The 16,509-nt window shown below is 41.9% G+C and overlaps 1 protein-coding gene across 1 annotated transcript in view; it reads left to right on the top strand.

The window, feature by feature from the left end:
- si:dkey-215k6.1 (transmembrane protein 132D) overlaps nt 1-16,509 on the top strand; it is a 215,291-nt gene that overhangs the window by 101,345 nt on the left and 97,437 nt on the right. The window contains exon 4 of the mRNA XM_068604864.1: nt 6,445-6,585. Within this exon, the coding sequence (XP_068460965.1) occupies nt 6,445-6,585 (141 nt within the window). The remainder of the gene's footprint in view (nt 1-6,444; nt 6,586-16,509) is intronic.

The raw sequence follows: 16,509 nt of genomic DNA, 5'->3' as shown, positions 1-16,509 counted from the left end.
AGAAACACAAACATGGTTACGCAAAAATGTGAACCTAAAGTTTTTCATTTAACCAAGTTTGACCAAGAATGGCAGCTTCTTCCAGCAGCAGATGGTGTAAGAGGTGAACAATGGAGTGAGAGAGGAAACAAACTGCAGCGAACGTGAAGTTGAAGTGAGAGCAACATCCTGAGACTTCAGGAAATTGTATCTTAATTGTATTATATCATGTGTATGAAAAAGAGGTCACGAATACATTTTCTTGTGTTATGTGCTGTGTGAAGCTTGTGAGCTGCCTTTGCAAAAAGCACAAACCTCCTTGTATCTGTTGTGACTGTGTGAACTCTACGGATAGAGATCAACAAGGCCCTAGTTTCGCTTGGCCGTTTTTGGTTTAACAATACTTGAAAATAGTTTTGTCCGTTCAATCTCCTGTTTCAGACTGGGCCTGGTAAACGGTCAGCCTGCTGGCCTTTCTGCTCCTCCGCTGTGAAGCTGAAGGATCAACCGTAAACGCTGACGATTACTACTCTCAGGTCTGAGTAGGTGTGGATTCAACGATCTTTTCACAGGGTTGTAGTTCCTCTCCCTGTCTTTATTTCTCACCCTGCCTTCTTTGTCTCCCCATCCCTCTTTACCTGTCACTCACTCGCTCATCCCCCTTCACCATCTTTTCCTCTCACTCTCCGCTGAGTGTAAATCTCTGCTTCTGTCATCTGATGCTCCGCAAGGAAACCCGAGTTCTCACGAACACTGCAGTGATTTGCTCGCACACAGTCATGTGACCTTGTGTCAGCGCTGATAGCGCATACATTTAGACTTGATCCCAGAACAATCCCTGACTCTCCTTTCCCTCCTTCAATTGGGAGCACTAAAGGTTTTCGACGAGGCAAATAATGTGGAAAGAGTATTTAAAAGATATACGGCTAGGTGTAAAGGGAATTAATTGGATTTAAGTGATTCTCCCGTTTAGCAGAACAATCATTTATCCTTTTCTTGCACATATTGCTTGCTTTCCTGGGTCCCTATTCCTGGAGATGAAGCCCAAGCTATAAATATGCAGAGCTTCATTTACATTTCTCTCGTCTCACTTCTTCACTCCGCTGTTCTCTCACTTTTGTGAGTTTTTGGTGCCTAAGTAAGGTAAATAAACATTTAATCTATTTGGTCGACATACAAGGGAAATTAAGTGAGTTACTTGAACTCAAGTAAGCATTGCAAATGCATGGAAATGTGTGCATATTTACTTAAACTGATTTCACAATTTGGGCTTATTTCTGTCGCGTCTCTGACCGTAATCATCCAGCAGCTAAAGATGGAGGAAAAGCCCACTGGGTCTCAGAGAAAGAGCCACGATGCAGTAGATGTACAATATGCGCAAGTAAGGGTAAAGAGACCCCCCTGGGCATGAAAGACTCTCAAAATAAAATGAAAATAAAAAGCGACATCATCACAATAACAGAAGCATTTAAACATACAATTGGGATTTTAAAAGAGCAAAGGGACACTTTATTGCAGTGTATTTTTTTGCCCTTTTGTTTCCTTCAGCATACGCTTTATTTTTCTACTTGGAAAACCAGTGTTGAAGTGCCTATAAACAAGGCACTGCTCCAGAAAAGAGAGGCAAATAAAATCAATGGTAATGCTCTGTGAGCTACTCCGAGGCCAACTGGAGCAGACTGTAGATGAATGTGTGTAATGTCTGAGTGTAACTCCGGGAACGAGGGAGGAATAGACGGCAAGTTAATGTTCCCGCTGTAAATAAAGTTTTAAGTCTATTACAAATTCTTGCTTTGACGAGGCACCTTTTGGATTTCAGAAGAAAATAATACAGCGACAACTGACAGCTGCTGAAAAGCCTATGTAGGAAAAACTGTAAGTCGTTTATCGGTGGTAAGCAAAGAAAATAAACACTTGATCGGTGGGATCATCGAGCTTGATGAATCTCACAGCTATACACTATGAAACATTATACAGTGGGTCACTCTTTGAATTTCATTATGTCTTGAAGCTCGTCACATATATTGAGTTGCAGACCAGAAACATTGACCTGAAATGTAAAACAAATGTTGATAAAGATCGAGGAAGGTCAATAAGGCAAAGTGAAAGAGAGAGAGAGGACCGGGAGAAGTGTTGCTTGTCTTTCTGCATTACCTAAAAATACAGACAGACAGAGAAAGAAAGACACACAGACACTTGTCAGGCTGCGTTGCTGTACACAGATCTGACAGAAGCAGCTTAGGGACGCAGCCTTGTCCATCATCCTGCGTGTTGACAGACACGCACACACACACACACACACACACACACACACACACACACACACACAGACACACACAGACACTCCACAGTCCTGACAGATGCAACATGGGAAAACATTGTTGCTGCGTTTTCTTACATGTATGTGTGTGTGTGTGTGTGTGTGTGTGTGTGTGTGTGTGTGTGTGTGTGTGTGTGTGTGTGTGTGTGTGTGTGGTTATTATGTGTGTTCATTATCCAGGCGAGAAAAATCAATCTACCTTTTCCCACAAGCTGCATCTCTGAATTTAAGGGTTGAACTAACAAACCGCTGAAAGTAAACTAACTGGGTATTGAAAGCCACATTCTAGTTATAAATTAGCTCCTGTTTTCGATTTCGTCATAGCGACGGCATGTTTTCGGGTTGTCCGCCCGTCCGCCCGGTCTATTTTTCTGAATGTGATTTTTCGCCTGCAGGCAATATCTTCAAATTTGCCACAAACGTTCATTTGGACTCGAGGATGTCGTGATTAGTATTTGGTAGCCAAAGGTCAAGGTCACAGCGACCTCACAAAACATGTTTTTTGGGGTCGCCTCAACAACATTGGAACAAAATGGTCCAACTTTTTGGGACTCCTCCATCCGTGCTTTTTTAATTAATTCGTAGAATGAAAGTAAACTATTGGAACAAGATGGAAGTCATTTCCAAAAGTCACAGTTTTTAAACATGTTTGTTGGCGTGCAAAAATGTTTTTAATTAAGAAAATTGAAATCCCTTTCAAGTAAACCAGATTGCTCCATCTGACAAAAACTAATAACACATGCAATCACTTTGTTAAAACAATGCAAATAAAGTTATATATGTGCAAACAATATCTCATATTTGGCAAAAAAAAAATGACCAAGGAAGCCGGTTGGATCCCTGTTTTCTCCCCATAGTTTCATGTTGGAGTGTCCTTGAGCAAGACACTGAAGCCACAGTGCTTCACAGCAGCACAAAGCTCCCTAATTACTAAGGATGGTAAAATGCAAAGAATAATCCCCCCACTGTGGGATTAATAAAGGATTCTTAAAAATAATAATAATTTTTAAGAATCTGCATCTCCCCGCGCCCCACCTGTAATACCTCCCCGCCCCACTAGAGGGTCGCGCCCCACAGTTTGAGAACCACTGGACGATGGTGAGGACAGTGGGAGCATTGAGAGCTAAGTCAAACAGCAAAGGGACATTTTGTAATACACGACACAACGTTTGAGCAGGCCCATCTGTGAGTGCGCAGTACTACATAACTTTCCTACATGACACGCCCAATCAAGGTTTGCTGAGGTTTAGGTGCCAAAATTGCATGGTTGGGTTCACGAAAAGGAATAAGTATGTTAATACTGGAAGTCATCTCAGGTGGTGTGTCATGGAGTTAAGTGAGTGTAAACTGGGTATGCCGTGTCGCCCGCGAGACTGCTGATTGATCCTTCTCAAACAATTAGCTGAGGGGAGCTGCAGAGTCAAACGGTAATTCTCTTGAGGTTCATTTCAACGACCAGCGCCTGTCACATTAAGCACAGGAAGCCACTCTTCAGGAAAAAAGGCCGGGTGTATAACGTGTTTGATGAGACTACAAATGTTGTTCCGTGACAGTCTCCTATTTGCTGCATGTTATTGTTTCGTCAACGCTGATCTAATTTGAATACCCTACAATTTCTCACAGAAAATAAGCATTTTCTGCCTGTTGTGACATATTTGTTGCAGTGTTTGGTTGTCACCCTCCAGATAATATGTCAGTTGTAATCATAATCATTGGCAGTCCATCTCAAAAAGTTCAATGACAGGCCTCTACTTTCCGTAATAGTGGTGGCTTTGGGCGAATGTTGCAATTTTACTTGTGTCAGAGTTGTGCGCTGCTTTGGTTGCGGTGTGGGACTGCGTCTCTAAATGTGTTGTGTATGAATGTGTTGGATTGTATCTGCTGCTCAAGAAAGTGCATTATTTGACATTAAATTAACAAGATTGTGGATTGTGCTCTCTCCTGTGGGCTCTCTGACAGAGAAGTGCTGGGGAAGTTATATTCATTTCCCTCCGCCCGGATTATGTTTTATTTATGATTTGTCTTTTCCACAACCGTCTTTCTCGAGCGAATGTTTCCCAGCCGCCGTTCAGGCCTACGTTTCTGTTCTCCATTCCAGTCAGTCTGTCATTCACATTATATCTTCTGTATTTTGTTCTTCTCCTAACTCGCTTTGCTTTATGTACTTTTCTTAGCCACCGTCTGGGTGAAGTAAATTTCCTTTGAAGTGGATTATCTTAAATTCTGGCTTGGTTGAGGAGGAGGAGGACCGGGAGTGAATGGAAGACAGAGGGAGAGGAGGGCGAGGTAGGGAGCGAGAGGAGACAGAAAGAGAGAGGGATAAAGAGAAACACAGCAAGCAGAACAATTGCTAAGTTTTTTTATTATTTTATGTAACATTCAACTGTTAAATAATAAAAGAAGGGGACCGCCCATTATGTTTTGCTCCGTTGCTGCATACACACACTAACGGTATTTCACTTAGAAACAAACAATGTGTACATTGGCTCACTTGCTCAACTTCTTACTTCCTTTTCCTTCATTTTATTCTAACCGCAGCACACAGACATCACACAATTGGTCCGCCAGGGAACACTTTTCCTTCCTTTAAATTAAACCAGGACATATTTGTTCAAAGAGAATCAGAAGAATGAAGTGAGATTGTTCAGGTTTTCACAAGAGGGTCGTTCCCATTGCGTCAAGTAAAAGCATCTTGTTTACACACACAGGTGCATCCATCCATACATACTCACAAACATTCAGTATGTACAGAACGCATGTCAAGGGACAGGCATGGCATATTTGCTGGCAGGGTTTGGCAAGACATGAAGAGAGACAAACACAAGAAAGTATTAATGAGAAAGGAGACAAAGAGGATTGGTAGTTTTTTTTCCCTTCTGTGTGGAGGAAAAAGTTTAGTCTGTGTTGGTATTTGTTGTTTGCCAGACTACTGTGAGTGTGTTAATAGGGAGAGCAGTAAACAAGCTTGTGTGCATTTGCGCGCATGCCTATGAAGTGTGTTAATAAACTGAGGGAGGGTCTTGTCAAAGTGGTAAATAGAACAAAACACACCGGGACGGATTAGAGAAAGAGAGGGGGGAAGAGGGAGACAAAGAAAATAAAGAGATTAACCATAGAATGCCTTGAAATTGAAGGGTGGAGGAGGGGCAGAGGGAGGGATGAAGTAAGGTATATAGGGAAGGAAGAGACGGAGGAAGGTAGGGAAGAAAATCACTGAGGGATGGATGAAAGGCAGAAGAAAAGCTTTAGGAGGACGTGAGGAGAAGAGATGAAAGAGGAGACCTTGTAAGGAAAAGAAAGGAGATGGAGTGACGAGGGGAATGGTAAAGTAGGAGGAATAGAAACGAGGAGGACATCTGTACGGGAAGGATAGAGACAATAGAGGTGATGGGTGTGAAGGGAAGCGGTATTGTGTCTAACAGGAATCCAAAACAAATATGGAAGTAAAGGGAGAGGTGAAGCCAAGAGAAACAGAGGAAGAAATCATCCAGATTAATGGAAAAAGAAGAGGCAGCGATGAATGGCCTTAATCTAATTAAAGAGGGAAGAAAGTAAACTGTAAAAGGGAGAAGATTAGGGATGGCAAAATGTGAGAGACAGTGAGGATGTTTAATGTATATGTGTACTAAGGAAAGGAAGATATAGTGAAGGTGAGAAAAGCAGTATCTGAAGAGGAAAAATGAAAATGAACAGAACAATACATTTTATTGTTTCAAATTGTCTGTTTATTGTTCTATTTCTCATCAGCAAGGTCACGTTGTGTGTAATATATATATAATCTCCAGCACAGCATACATCCGATTCATCATCCACGCAGCACTTACTTCCTCAAACCTTTACCTTCAGAAGAGCTTCTCCTGACACTCCTTTGTCTTCTTCCACCAAAACATACCGTGGGAGGCAGCACCATGCTGTGTGAATCAATTCAAAAAAGACATTTTATACAAAGAGTATGGCACATACCAGGGATTATAGAAAATAAGCGAGATAATCAGGGCTGGGAAAATCCGAGCTAACCAAATTACATTTTTAGCGAATTCCTCCCTGGGACGACGCTCCTTTTTTGTTCACCATGTGTTTGTGTGAGCTGTAAAATTAACCTCACTTTCTCTCCTCTTGGTTTCTCTCTTCATCCATCTCTGCAGGGTGTGGTTCCAGTCAGGCATTAACTTCCTGGCTGTGAAACCCAGCAACCTCATGGCGTGGGAGATCAAACAGGAAATGGCACCGGGAAGCAGTTCGTTGGCGGTGATGTGTCAGAGACGGGCGTCCTCCACAGCAGAGAGGTAGGGCTGAAGCGCTTGTGTCTCTTCAACCGCTTCCTCTGTCGGACGCTGACGAGCGCCGCCAGAGGAGGTTATGTTTGTCTGTGAGCAGCATCAATGAACAACTTACTGGCCGGATTTTTATGAAAATCATCTTTCTTTTGTTTTTGTGTGTATACATGAAACGTCATGACAGACGTGATGTTTCTGCTCTGAGGCCATAAAACACTGTGTGCCTTTCAATTTGGAAAAGAGAGATCAGTTGTTTTCACAGTGAACGTTTCTGCAACGAAGAACACATTAATATCTATGATTTGTGTATCATCTACACACTTGAGCCCACAGGTAGTACGCAAAAATGGCTATTGATTTGGTTTATTATTATAATTATCATTTGCTATTCAAGGGAGACGACACAAGCAAATACATTGCTTTTTAGAGTTTGGTCAATTTTTGATATTTCTGTCTTCTTTCAGATTAGTGAAAAGAATACATCTAAAATATACATGTAGGTGTTCATTGTATTACTATGTCTGAAGGTTCCTCCTAAAGTCACTGCACGTTGGCAATAGATACGTTACGTCCCCTTTTTTAATCTTGGACAAAGTGGTCAAGCCCATCGAATATAAATGAATATTACAAAACTAAGCCTGGCTCTGAGAACAACCACACAAACAACACGGCTTTACTCGCATCGAATAAAATACAGGGGTGACACCGGCCAATAATCCCTAAAGTGAAAGACAAAAGTGCTCCCTGTGTGTGTGAAATGTAAACGGTAACCCAACTCACCCACTGTCCTCAACCTCCCTGCACAAACCCGAACACATTACCAACAACGGTGTCACAGCTCAAACAGGCAGCGCACAACAACCAAGTGGGTGAACTCCTCAGGCTGCCTCCTTTTATTTTGGGCCCCGCTCTGTTTATTGGCCAGCTTGAAGTCTGTGGAAACCAAGGAGCAGCACGACCGGCCCGCACAAATAGAAATCCCTCACCTTGTTGGAAAGGAAACGAGGGATGGAGGGATGGAGGGATGGAGGGATGGAGAAGGCTCGAGGGAAGAGAGCACATACACAGGCGCCTTGCCCCTGCCTGACATGTAACAATGCCTCGTTTCCATATTTAACCGAAACATTTCAGAAAAATGAAAATAATTGTCCAAATGTAAGCATGGTGATATCTATTAGTCAAATTGTTACACCTAAACACATGCACCATTTCAAAGGCTGCTGTTCTCCACTTCGGCGGTACTTACATACACCACACTTCTCAGCTTTATTCCCAAAGACGACAAACATAAATATCCAAATCCCTTCTGTAGAAACATTTGACTCTAATGTGTCAACAAAATGTAATTAAGACGTAGAACTTTGTTTAATTTAGTCTATTCTGGAAAAGTATGCACATTAGAATAATACAATAATCCCTCATTTCCATGTTAAGACATACATTGAGAAAAATGTAATACTCGTCTTAATGCTTGTAATCAACTGGGGGAGGCCTGTGACATTATCTATTAGTTATTGTTTTCACCCATGAGGTGTCTCCTATAAATGATGGAACATGCATCGGCCGTGTTACACCAAAAGCCAAATGTCTAGGTACTGGTTTGCTTTTATTATGACCTTCAAACTGCAATCTCTAACCCTACAAATATATGTTTAGCTTTACATATTGAGGAGTGTCAAATCCAAGAGGTCGTGTGGTGACAACTGTTAGCCTGTACTGTACACACACCATGAGCCTGCACTACACATACACACAGTGGGCTGAGAAGCAGCAGTGGAAAGTACTGACCTGTGTGTCACACTACATTTGCCATTTACATGGTAATTGCTCTGCCCTTGTGTGGTTGGTTGTGTTTGTGTGTGTGTGTGTGGATTAGCGCATGTGAGTTTAGCTTGTGTCAGGAGGGTAAAACCAGCGACGGCAGAGTAAGTACTTCCTGTTTTTTTTTATTTTGTTGCTAATGTGATGGGTGATCTGCGCTTGACCCCAGTGCGTGAGTCAGAGGTTCTCGTTGCATCGATCCAGAAAATAACAAAGACAGATGAAATGTGATGAGTCCGGATGAGACGTAAAGAGAAAAACACCCAAGGTGGTGAGATAAATGTTTCACTTAAAGACGGTAAAATCAAGATGGCAAACGGAGACTGAGGTTAACTGGGTAGCAGATAAATATTGATTCAAAGTGCACAAGGTAACAGTGCAAACGCAACACAAGGCATGTGTAAAAGGTAGATGAACTGAAGTATGTGAACTGAATAGCCTTGATCCAGGTGATACCTGTGGATTGACTCACACACAAGCTCAGAGCTCACAGCAAGCGCCGAGGACCACGGTCCAAAAATGTATTCCTCCTCTGTGATTGACACATGCAGTGTTGCTGAATATTATTGTTACGCCTTCGTGAGAGAGATGTATAGCCTTTTTTTTCCTTGTGCATATTTAATAAATGTTAACTTTAAATGTTATTCTAAAAAGGATAAAGTAAATGGCATTTTGAAACAAGTGTTTATTTAAAAGGTGTCCTGCAGTAATGCTCACAGATTTAGTACATATTTTTAACCTTCTATCTCGCACATCCACACACATTCACATACTCGAATCAGCCCAGTACAATCACAGTCTGATGGTAAAAAAAAAAAAATGATATTACAAGATATATAGTAAAACAAACAAATCAGAAAAAGTATGAAATCTCCGAAGAAGTAACACCAATGTGCCATTGTGGTATATAGATGCTGATTCCCACTTTTATGCATGTTGTGTTTTTGAGGTGACTCACACACAAACACAGCCATTGCTCAGAGTGGAAAATACTGAACGCCAGATGTAAAACGCTGGTCAGACTATTTCTGTTCGCGCATGTGTTGGCGTCGGACAGCTGGAAAGGGAGCTACCCATGGTTGACTGGAAAACTGTTTAACCAGTAAACATGGATGGGAGGCTTTCTCTCTCTCCCTCACCTCATCTGTCTCTTCATCCATCTCTTCCTTCAACCTTGTGTTGGAGTGAAGTTGCTGCTTCACCGTCTCTCATCGCCTTCCTTCTCCCCTCTGCTCTCTCTCGCTCTCTCTCTTCCTCGCTGCTTCTTGAGGACAGTGCTGATGAATGACTTCCCATTGCATGAAACTATTACAGCAGGACCCCAGCTCAATGAGCACCACTTAGCTCGCCGTTAGCCACGTCTAGCCTTGACTGATGGACGGCATCAGCAGCAGTGGATGACCCAAATGTGACACTGAGGGAAATAAAACTGATGACACAACAGCTTGAAGCTTTCTAATCAAGAGCATGAGACAAAAGTTTCCATCAGATGTTTTTGAGACTTTGGAGCTTGTCTTTGTACAGTATGGTAAACGATGGGCCGTAGTTTGTTTGGCAGGATATCAAAACGGCGTCGGGAGTCGTCCCTTTTAATTGCTCAGCCCTGCCTCGCCTTGTTACCCTGCAACACATCTCCACCGTTCCATTCCCCCCGCAGCACATACCACACACGGTATGCAGTTCATTGAATGATAACGATGGGATATTTGCCATCCGTGTTCATAGTTATTTTGTAAACAGAAGTAAAATTCCCGGCCTGCAGCCAGTGATATTCCCAGCTGTCACTGACAGTAACTATGTAGCTATTTATTCTAACGTAACAACGTGCTAATGGCTCTTGATTATTACAAAACAAGTTGAATTAATTCTGTGTCCTTCACTAAAACATGCCTCGCCTCAAGTTATGGTTACTGAGCTATGATTGGACAGTGGCTGTTTGGTCGAAGGCAAGAGTCAACCGGTGAACAGAAGTGTGTACTTGATGCTGTGCATATTTCTTGGACGGATTGCTCATGGACTCCCCAGCTCCTCTTCAGCATGGCTGGTAAAAACCGGAGGCGTCTGAGGGATTTTGGGGATGTGCCAGACATTGTAGCCTCAAGGCAAGGAAGTTGTTTTCCTGGCCTGTTGTCACTCATCAGGACGGTGTTGTTGAAGGCGTTCAGATGGATGATTCTTAGCGGCTGCTTATTTCCCTAAGCTTTGGTACGTATCCAGGTGTGTTCGATTTTGTACATTTATTTTTTGTCTTCATGTTTATCCCCCTAAAGAAAACACTCATCAACATGACGTCAGAGTAAACATAGAAAGTGATGCTTGAGAAAGCAGATTACTATATGGCTATCCCTCAAAGACATGCAATGAGAAGCAATCACACACACACACACACACACACACACACACACACACACACACACACACACACACACACACACACACACACACACACACACACACACACACACACACACACTCCTGCTTGCTTCAAAGTGATACCTTAAACAAAAAAGGTGCCACAAGCACAAATATATACAAGTGTTTGGATTTAAACGCGTGCATAAATGCACAAGCCTGTATAGACATAGGCAGAACACACACACACACACACACACACACACACACACACACACATACAGATTGCCAGCGTACAACAGGCATCACAGGCTTTCATCAGCGATTGTGAAGGCGGGATGGCTAATTAAAAGAGCTGATCTGTATTAATCTCTAATGAGTTATTACTGGATGAGACATGAAACAGCGAACGTGGTTTTTTATGAATGAGAGGGTGAAATGATTACTTCCTCTGACAATGAATGTTGTGAATTGATTGCTGTTACATATTGTTGTTCGGTGACATGATTTGATGTGACATGATACGGTGCTGGGTGTATGCGTACAATAGCAGCTGTATGGTGAGTGGATGCAGTGATTAGAACCGAAGCGCAGGCTTCTCTGTGTGTGTGGGCGTGTTTTTCATGTGCGCCTGTGCATGTGTTCATAGTTGTGTGTGTCTATGAGGTGGGTGCATGCGTGCTGCCTCACATGCATGGTGCTTTTGTGTGCATGTATGGAGGTTGGCAGTTATCTGCGACCAAAAAAAGAAACTAATTGTTGATGATGATGTTAATTACTGTTCCGCATACCAGGGGATCTCAATTCTTTTTCCATTGAAGCACCCGCACTTGCCCAGAAGTTTGGATCAAAGCTCTTCAGCGCTCATTTGTTTCTCTATTGATTTTGGTTATACAGTAATTATACATTATTTGGGTATCTCTCACTATTTGGCCATTCTGATATCACTTTGCTGTAATTACACAGCACCGTCACACTGCTCAGTTCTGCCTCCCTGCCCTTCTGCCGCTGTTTACCCGTGCTCGGAAAAATACAATCTAATGAGAAGTTTGGATGTGCATGTGTGTGTCTCCTCTACCTCAGAAAATGCCATTGAAGCGCCCTCATTTTGATTATCATTTCCTTTGCTATTCATTCATCTTTCGCTGCATGCTATTTTAGTATCATTTCAATATCATCTTATTATACAGTATATTCCTGCTATGTTTATTATTTTTAGTGAATATATTGGATGATATACTTTGCTCCATTTATAAAATGCCGTTGCTTATGTAGTAACCTTGACCTTGTTGAGTTTTTAGTGTCATTTTCACAGCCACAAAGTTTTGCCTTGCTTGTAAAAGGAGTTTCTCTGTTTTCCCACTATGTGTACAGCCGTTGTATTAGTTTCCATGTTGACTAAATTAAATCCAACAGGAAGTGGAACAGGCTGCTGGGTAATATAAAGGAAAATGTGCCATAGTTTGAGTGTGGCTGATGATGCCAGAATGGGAGCAGTGCTCTATTTCATGATCATGATTAGATCTATGGATTAACACTAATGGGCCTCGTTCGATAGCAGAACTGGGGTAATGCACTGCCCACACTCCATACAGGGACATGCTATTTATCTGCTCGTGTGCGTGTGGTTGTGTGTGAGTGTGCGTGCGCGCGTGCCAAACAGCATTTTCCAAGTTTTTTATCATCCTGATCCCTTTACTTGCAGTGGCAGGAACAGAAGCCATTTAATGATTTTACAGTAAATCCTGCAGAAGCTGAACTATCGTCAAATATAATATACTGTAAGTACTGCAGAAATAAATAAATTAGTTTAAAAGAAAGCAATAAAGCATTTCGGTGCAACGTGTAAGACTGTGAGACAAAATCTAAATTATAGCAGCAATTTTCCAGGAAAGCAGTGAAATTGTTGCACATTAGAGGAGATTGTTTCTGGGTAGTTCAACAGTTCACAGCAGGGCCGTTTTCATAAAGCTTCATAGTTCAAAGAGTTGATATTAGTGACGAAATTTTCAGAAAATGTTTAAAATGTTCCATTACAGTGGAGACAAGATCCTGGTGTCGATAAAGGTTGTTCACTAAGTATCTTCGTACTTAAGAGAGCTCTAATGGTGAAGAACTGTTAGAAGCAGGGAGGAGGACTTTTAAGATGTTTAAGAGTTTCTAAAGCCGAGGAGAAATGATGGAACGACAAAGAGGTTCTATGTATGTTCTACAAACGCTGAAAGACCATGAGTTCATGCTACGATGGATTATATGACAATGGGTTCAGACATGTAGGAGCCCCCCAGCCTGTCTACATTACAACAACTCATCGAACTTGAGTCTCAAAGAGCGATACTTCATCATTCTTTATCTCTTTGTGGCGGTCCTGTGTCGATTTTTCATAGTTATTTGTTGCTGTTATCTGCATTTTTTAGGTTGTTTCGTGTTTATTTTCAATACTTTTGCGTCTAATCGTCTTAACACAAATCAGTGCATCTACCCTGAGGACCGAACACGGGGACAGTGAGCTAATGCTTTTTCTTAATATGCTAGTTTGTTCAATTCTCATTCTTACATTAACAATATTCTTAAATAGAAGGTGACAGTTTTTGAGCACTGTGTTTTAGGCCACTGTAGACAAACTGTGCATGCTGCAATAAGAAATCCAAGATTGAAAGTAATCATGTAAACACTCTTAGTTTTTGACATGTATGTAGTGGATCCTCATGCCCAGGCCATAGACTTTATCCATACACAGACACATCCAAACGCACAGGCACAACGTTTACATATTCAGGAAATGGTGAATTCATACACACTTATAGAAATAGCCCTCGAAAAAGAAGATGCATGTAGGCACCTTTTTTTTTTTCAGCATGCATCCTGCGTAGCCTGCAAACGCCGTGTTACGCCGAGGAATCTCAATCAAAGTGTGTGTGCGTGCGCGTGTGTGTGTGTGTGTGTGTGTGTGTGTGTGTGTGTGTGTGTGTGTGTGTGTGTGTGTGTGGAGGATGGTACCTTCGCCTTCTTTTAAATAAAATAGTGAGGGACACAATCATAATGTTACACAGTTATTATATGATTTGCATTTTACATTACTGTCGGCTGTGAAACGAAAATATATTTCATTCCTGACACAAACACACAAACACACACACAGACACCTACACACACACACACACACACACCCTTTGTCAGTCTTCTGTATATATACTGCCAAAAATCCTTGGAGCCTGTACCCTTCTGAAGGATGCGTATACTATAAAGTACAACTTCCGGTCCAAACAGATGCACACACACACACACACACACACACACACACACACACACACACACACACACACACACACACACAGGTGTGAGGATTAAGTTTTTATTAATTGAGATTGTTTTAATTCCCACAACAAGAGGGAGCGATGCAGGGCGTGGGGTTAAGTGTTTGGTTTTAGTTGTTTGTAAAGACTCACTAACTCGCAGGGAGCTTTCGTTTCGAGTGCTGTCGGTCTCCTGGGATACACACACTCATGGACATGGGGCCACAATGTCTGCAGTCTCTGTTGGCAGACATGAGGATTACAAACACTGCAACAGGGAGGAAAGATAGAAACAGAAAGGCTGCTCTGCCAACCACACAGAAAGAAAGGGAGAGTTAAAGTGAGTGAGTGAGGACGGAGGAATGGAACAGGAAACATGAGAGAGGAAGAGGCCCTGAGAGCCCGACAGAGATGATGCTGGTGTTTGTCCCCAGAGAGGAAAGAAATTAGAATTCTTAAACATTTATATCCCATTTATTTCATAGCAGAATGTGTGTGTGTGTGTGGGTGTGTGTGGGTGTGTGTGCGTGTGTGTGTGTGGTTACAAGATACATATTTATGTCAAAAGCAGGCGGAGTCAATTTGTGTGTGTTCTTCTGTATGACACATTTCTCTGCCCCATCACTCTACCCAGGGCCAAAGTACTTGCCCTACTTTATCCTAAAGAAATTCCCATGATGCCACGTAAGCACACATGTAGACACACACACACACGCACGCACACACACACACACACACACACACACACACACACACACACACACACACACACACACATCATTGAATATCTCTCCTCGTGACTTCCTCTCACTGGGCGTGAACGTATTGTTACTTAAGCAGTGCGGAAAGTTTTGAGATTAGAGGCACTTTTGGACTGAATGAAGTGAATGAAAGCATCACCATTCATGCATTCATACGGGAGGGCTTCGAAGTTCAGCACTGGATCTGACTATCTTCTGTTCATTGGTGCTTTCAATCTGTAGCGAGTCCAATCTGTAGCATTCAGTTCAGTACAGTACAAAAGTAGCCTATACTATATTGTATAGTTCTCTCTACATTGGACAGGATTAGGCATTTCCCCCTGGGAGTTTGCCATGTGATTAGGCTGAACTGACAGAAAGTTACTCTAAACTAAAATGTGTAGGCTACTATGACCACACTCTACATTACATGCAGCCCCTTTGAATTGGGGTGGCAACCATTTCTAAAAAGTTGATCTTGAAAAAATTAAACCAAAGCTATCTGCAAGGCCAGACAGTAGTGGGGATACTCAAGGACTTGTATATGGTGTGTAAACAAATTGGTTTTAGTTTTCATCAAATTTGGAAGTTAAAACAAATCCAAAACCAAATCCTGAACCTGCAAAGTTTCATCCCAATTGTCCAAGTGGCAATTGGGATCTGCCTTCCAGTTCCTAATTCCCATAAAAAATTGCAAAATGTTTTTCCTTTACTTCCCCCCCCCCAGACACACACACTCTCTCCTTTCCCCATCCCAAGCATCCAGTAAATCATATATATTATAGAGTTTTTATCTACTGTATTTCAACACCTCCACCTCTGAGTATTGATTTGTCCCTGAATGAAATATATGAAAAAATCACAAGGATAATAATCCAAGTACACGCACACACACACACACACACACACACACACACACACACACACACACACACACACACACACACACACACACACACACACACAAATAAATAGGAAAGTCTATGGGGGTCCTTTAACAGAAGAGCCAAGGAAATGACCACCCCAGTGATAATAGACAGTGTTTATTGTCCTTCTTTCCTTCCCTCTTCCCTTTATTGCTCAATACAGAATTGAGGCCAAACATGTCTCTAAAGGTGCATTCATGTACACAATACTCAAACAATATGTGTTTTGGTTGCTTTATAGTGTATTGAAGCATCCCCAATGACTTTCTTCCTCCCTATTCTCCAGCCAAACTCTCTTTTTCCTCATCGGTCCATTTTCCCCTCACTGCCCTCTCTCCGTGGATTGCTTGCAAAATGTCTATATTTTTTTATAGTTTTGATTTTCTTTTCAATTCCGCTCAAGCATGTTTGGCAACAATCTCATTCTAACTGTGTGTGTGTTTTGTCATCCCACATCTTGACCCTGAATAATAATTTGGTCCGGCACAAACATTTTTGCCTTTTTCTTTTAAAGTTGTATCCGGATTTGTGGCTGAGAGCTGTAAAGATGTTCCGGTTTTACAGCTGATAAACATCCATCCAATTTTTGGAATTGAGAGGTAATGTCAATATGTTGAGATAATATGGGTGAACATGGAGAAGAGGGAGGAGGAGGGGAGAGATAAGGGGGGAAATAAAGATTTATAAGCTGGATGTGGACAGCACAAAAAGACGGAACATGTTAGAGGAGGAAAAGTAGAAATGGAAAGAAAAGAAGAGATTTAAGGAGGCTGAGGAGGGAAGGTGGAAGGTACGAAG

The sequence above is a fragment of the Clinocottus analis genome, unplaced genomic scaffold, assembly GCF_023055335.1.
Source record: "Clinocottus analis isolate CAN_PGR_092001 unplaced genomic scaffold, fCliAna1.0.p SCAF_7, whole genome shotgun sequence".
NCBI classification, from domain to species: Eukaryota; Metazoa; Chordata; class Actinopteri; order Perciformes; family Cottidae; genus Clinocottus; species Clinocottus analis.
The sequence above is the reverse complement of the archived record's forward strand: the minus strand, read 5'-3'. Positions and strand labels throughout refer to the sequence as shown.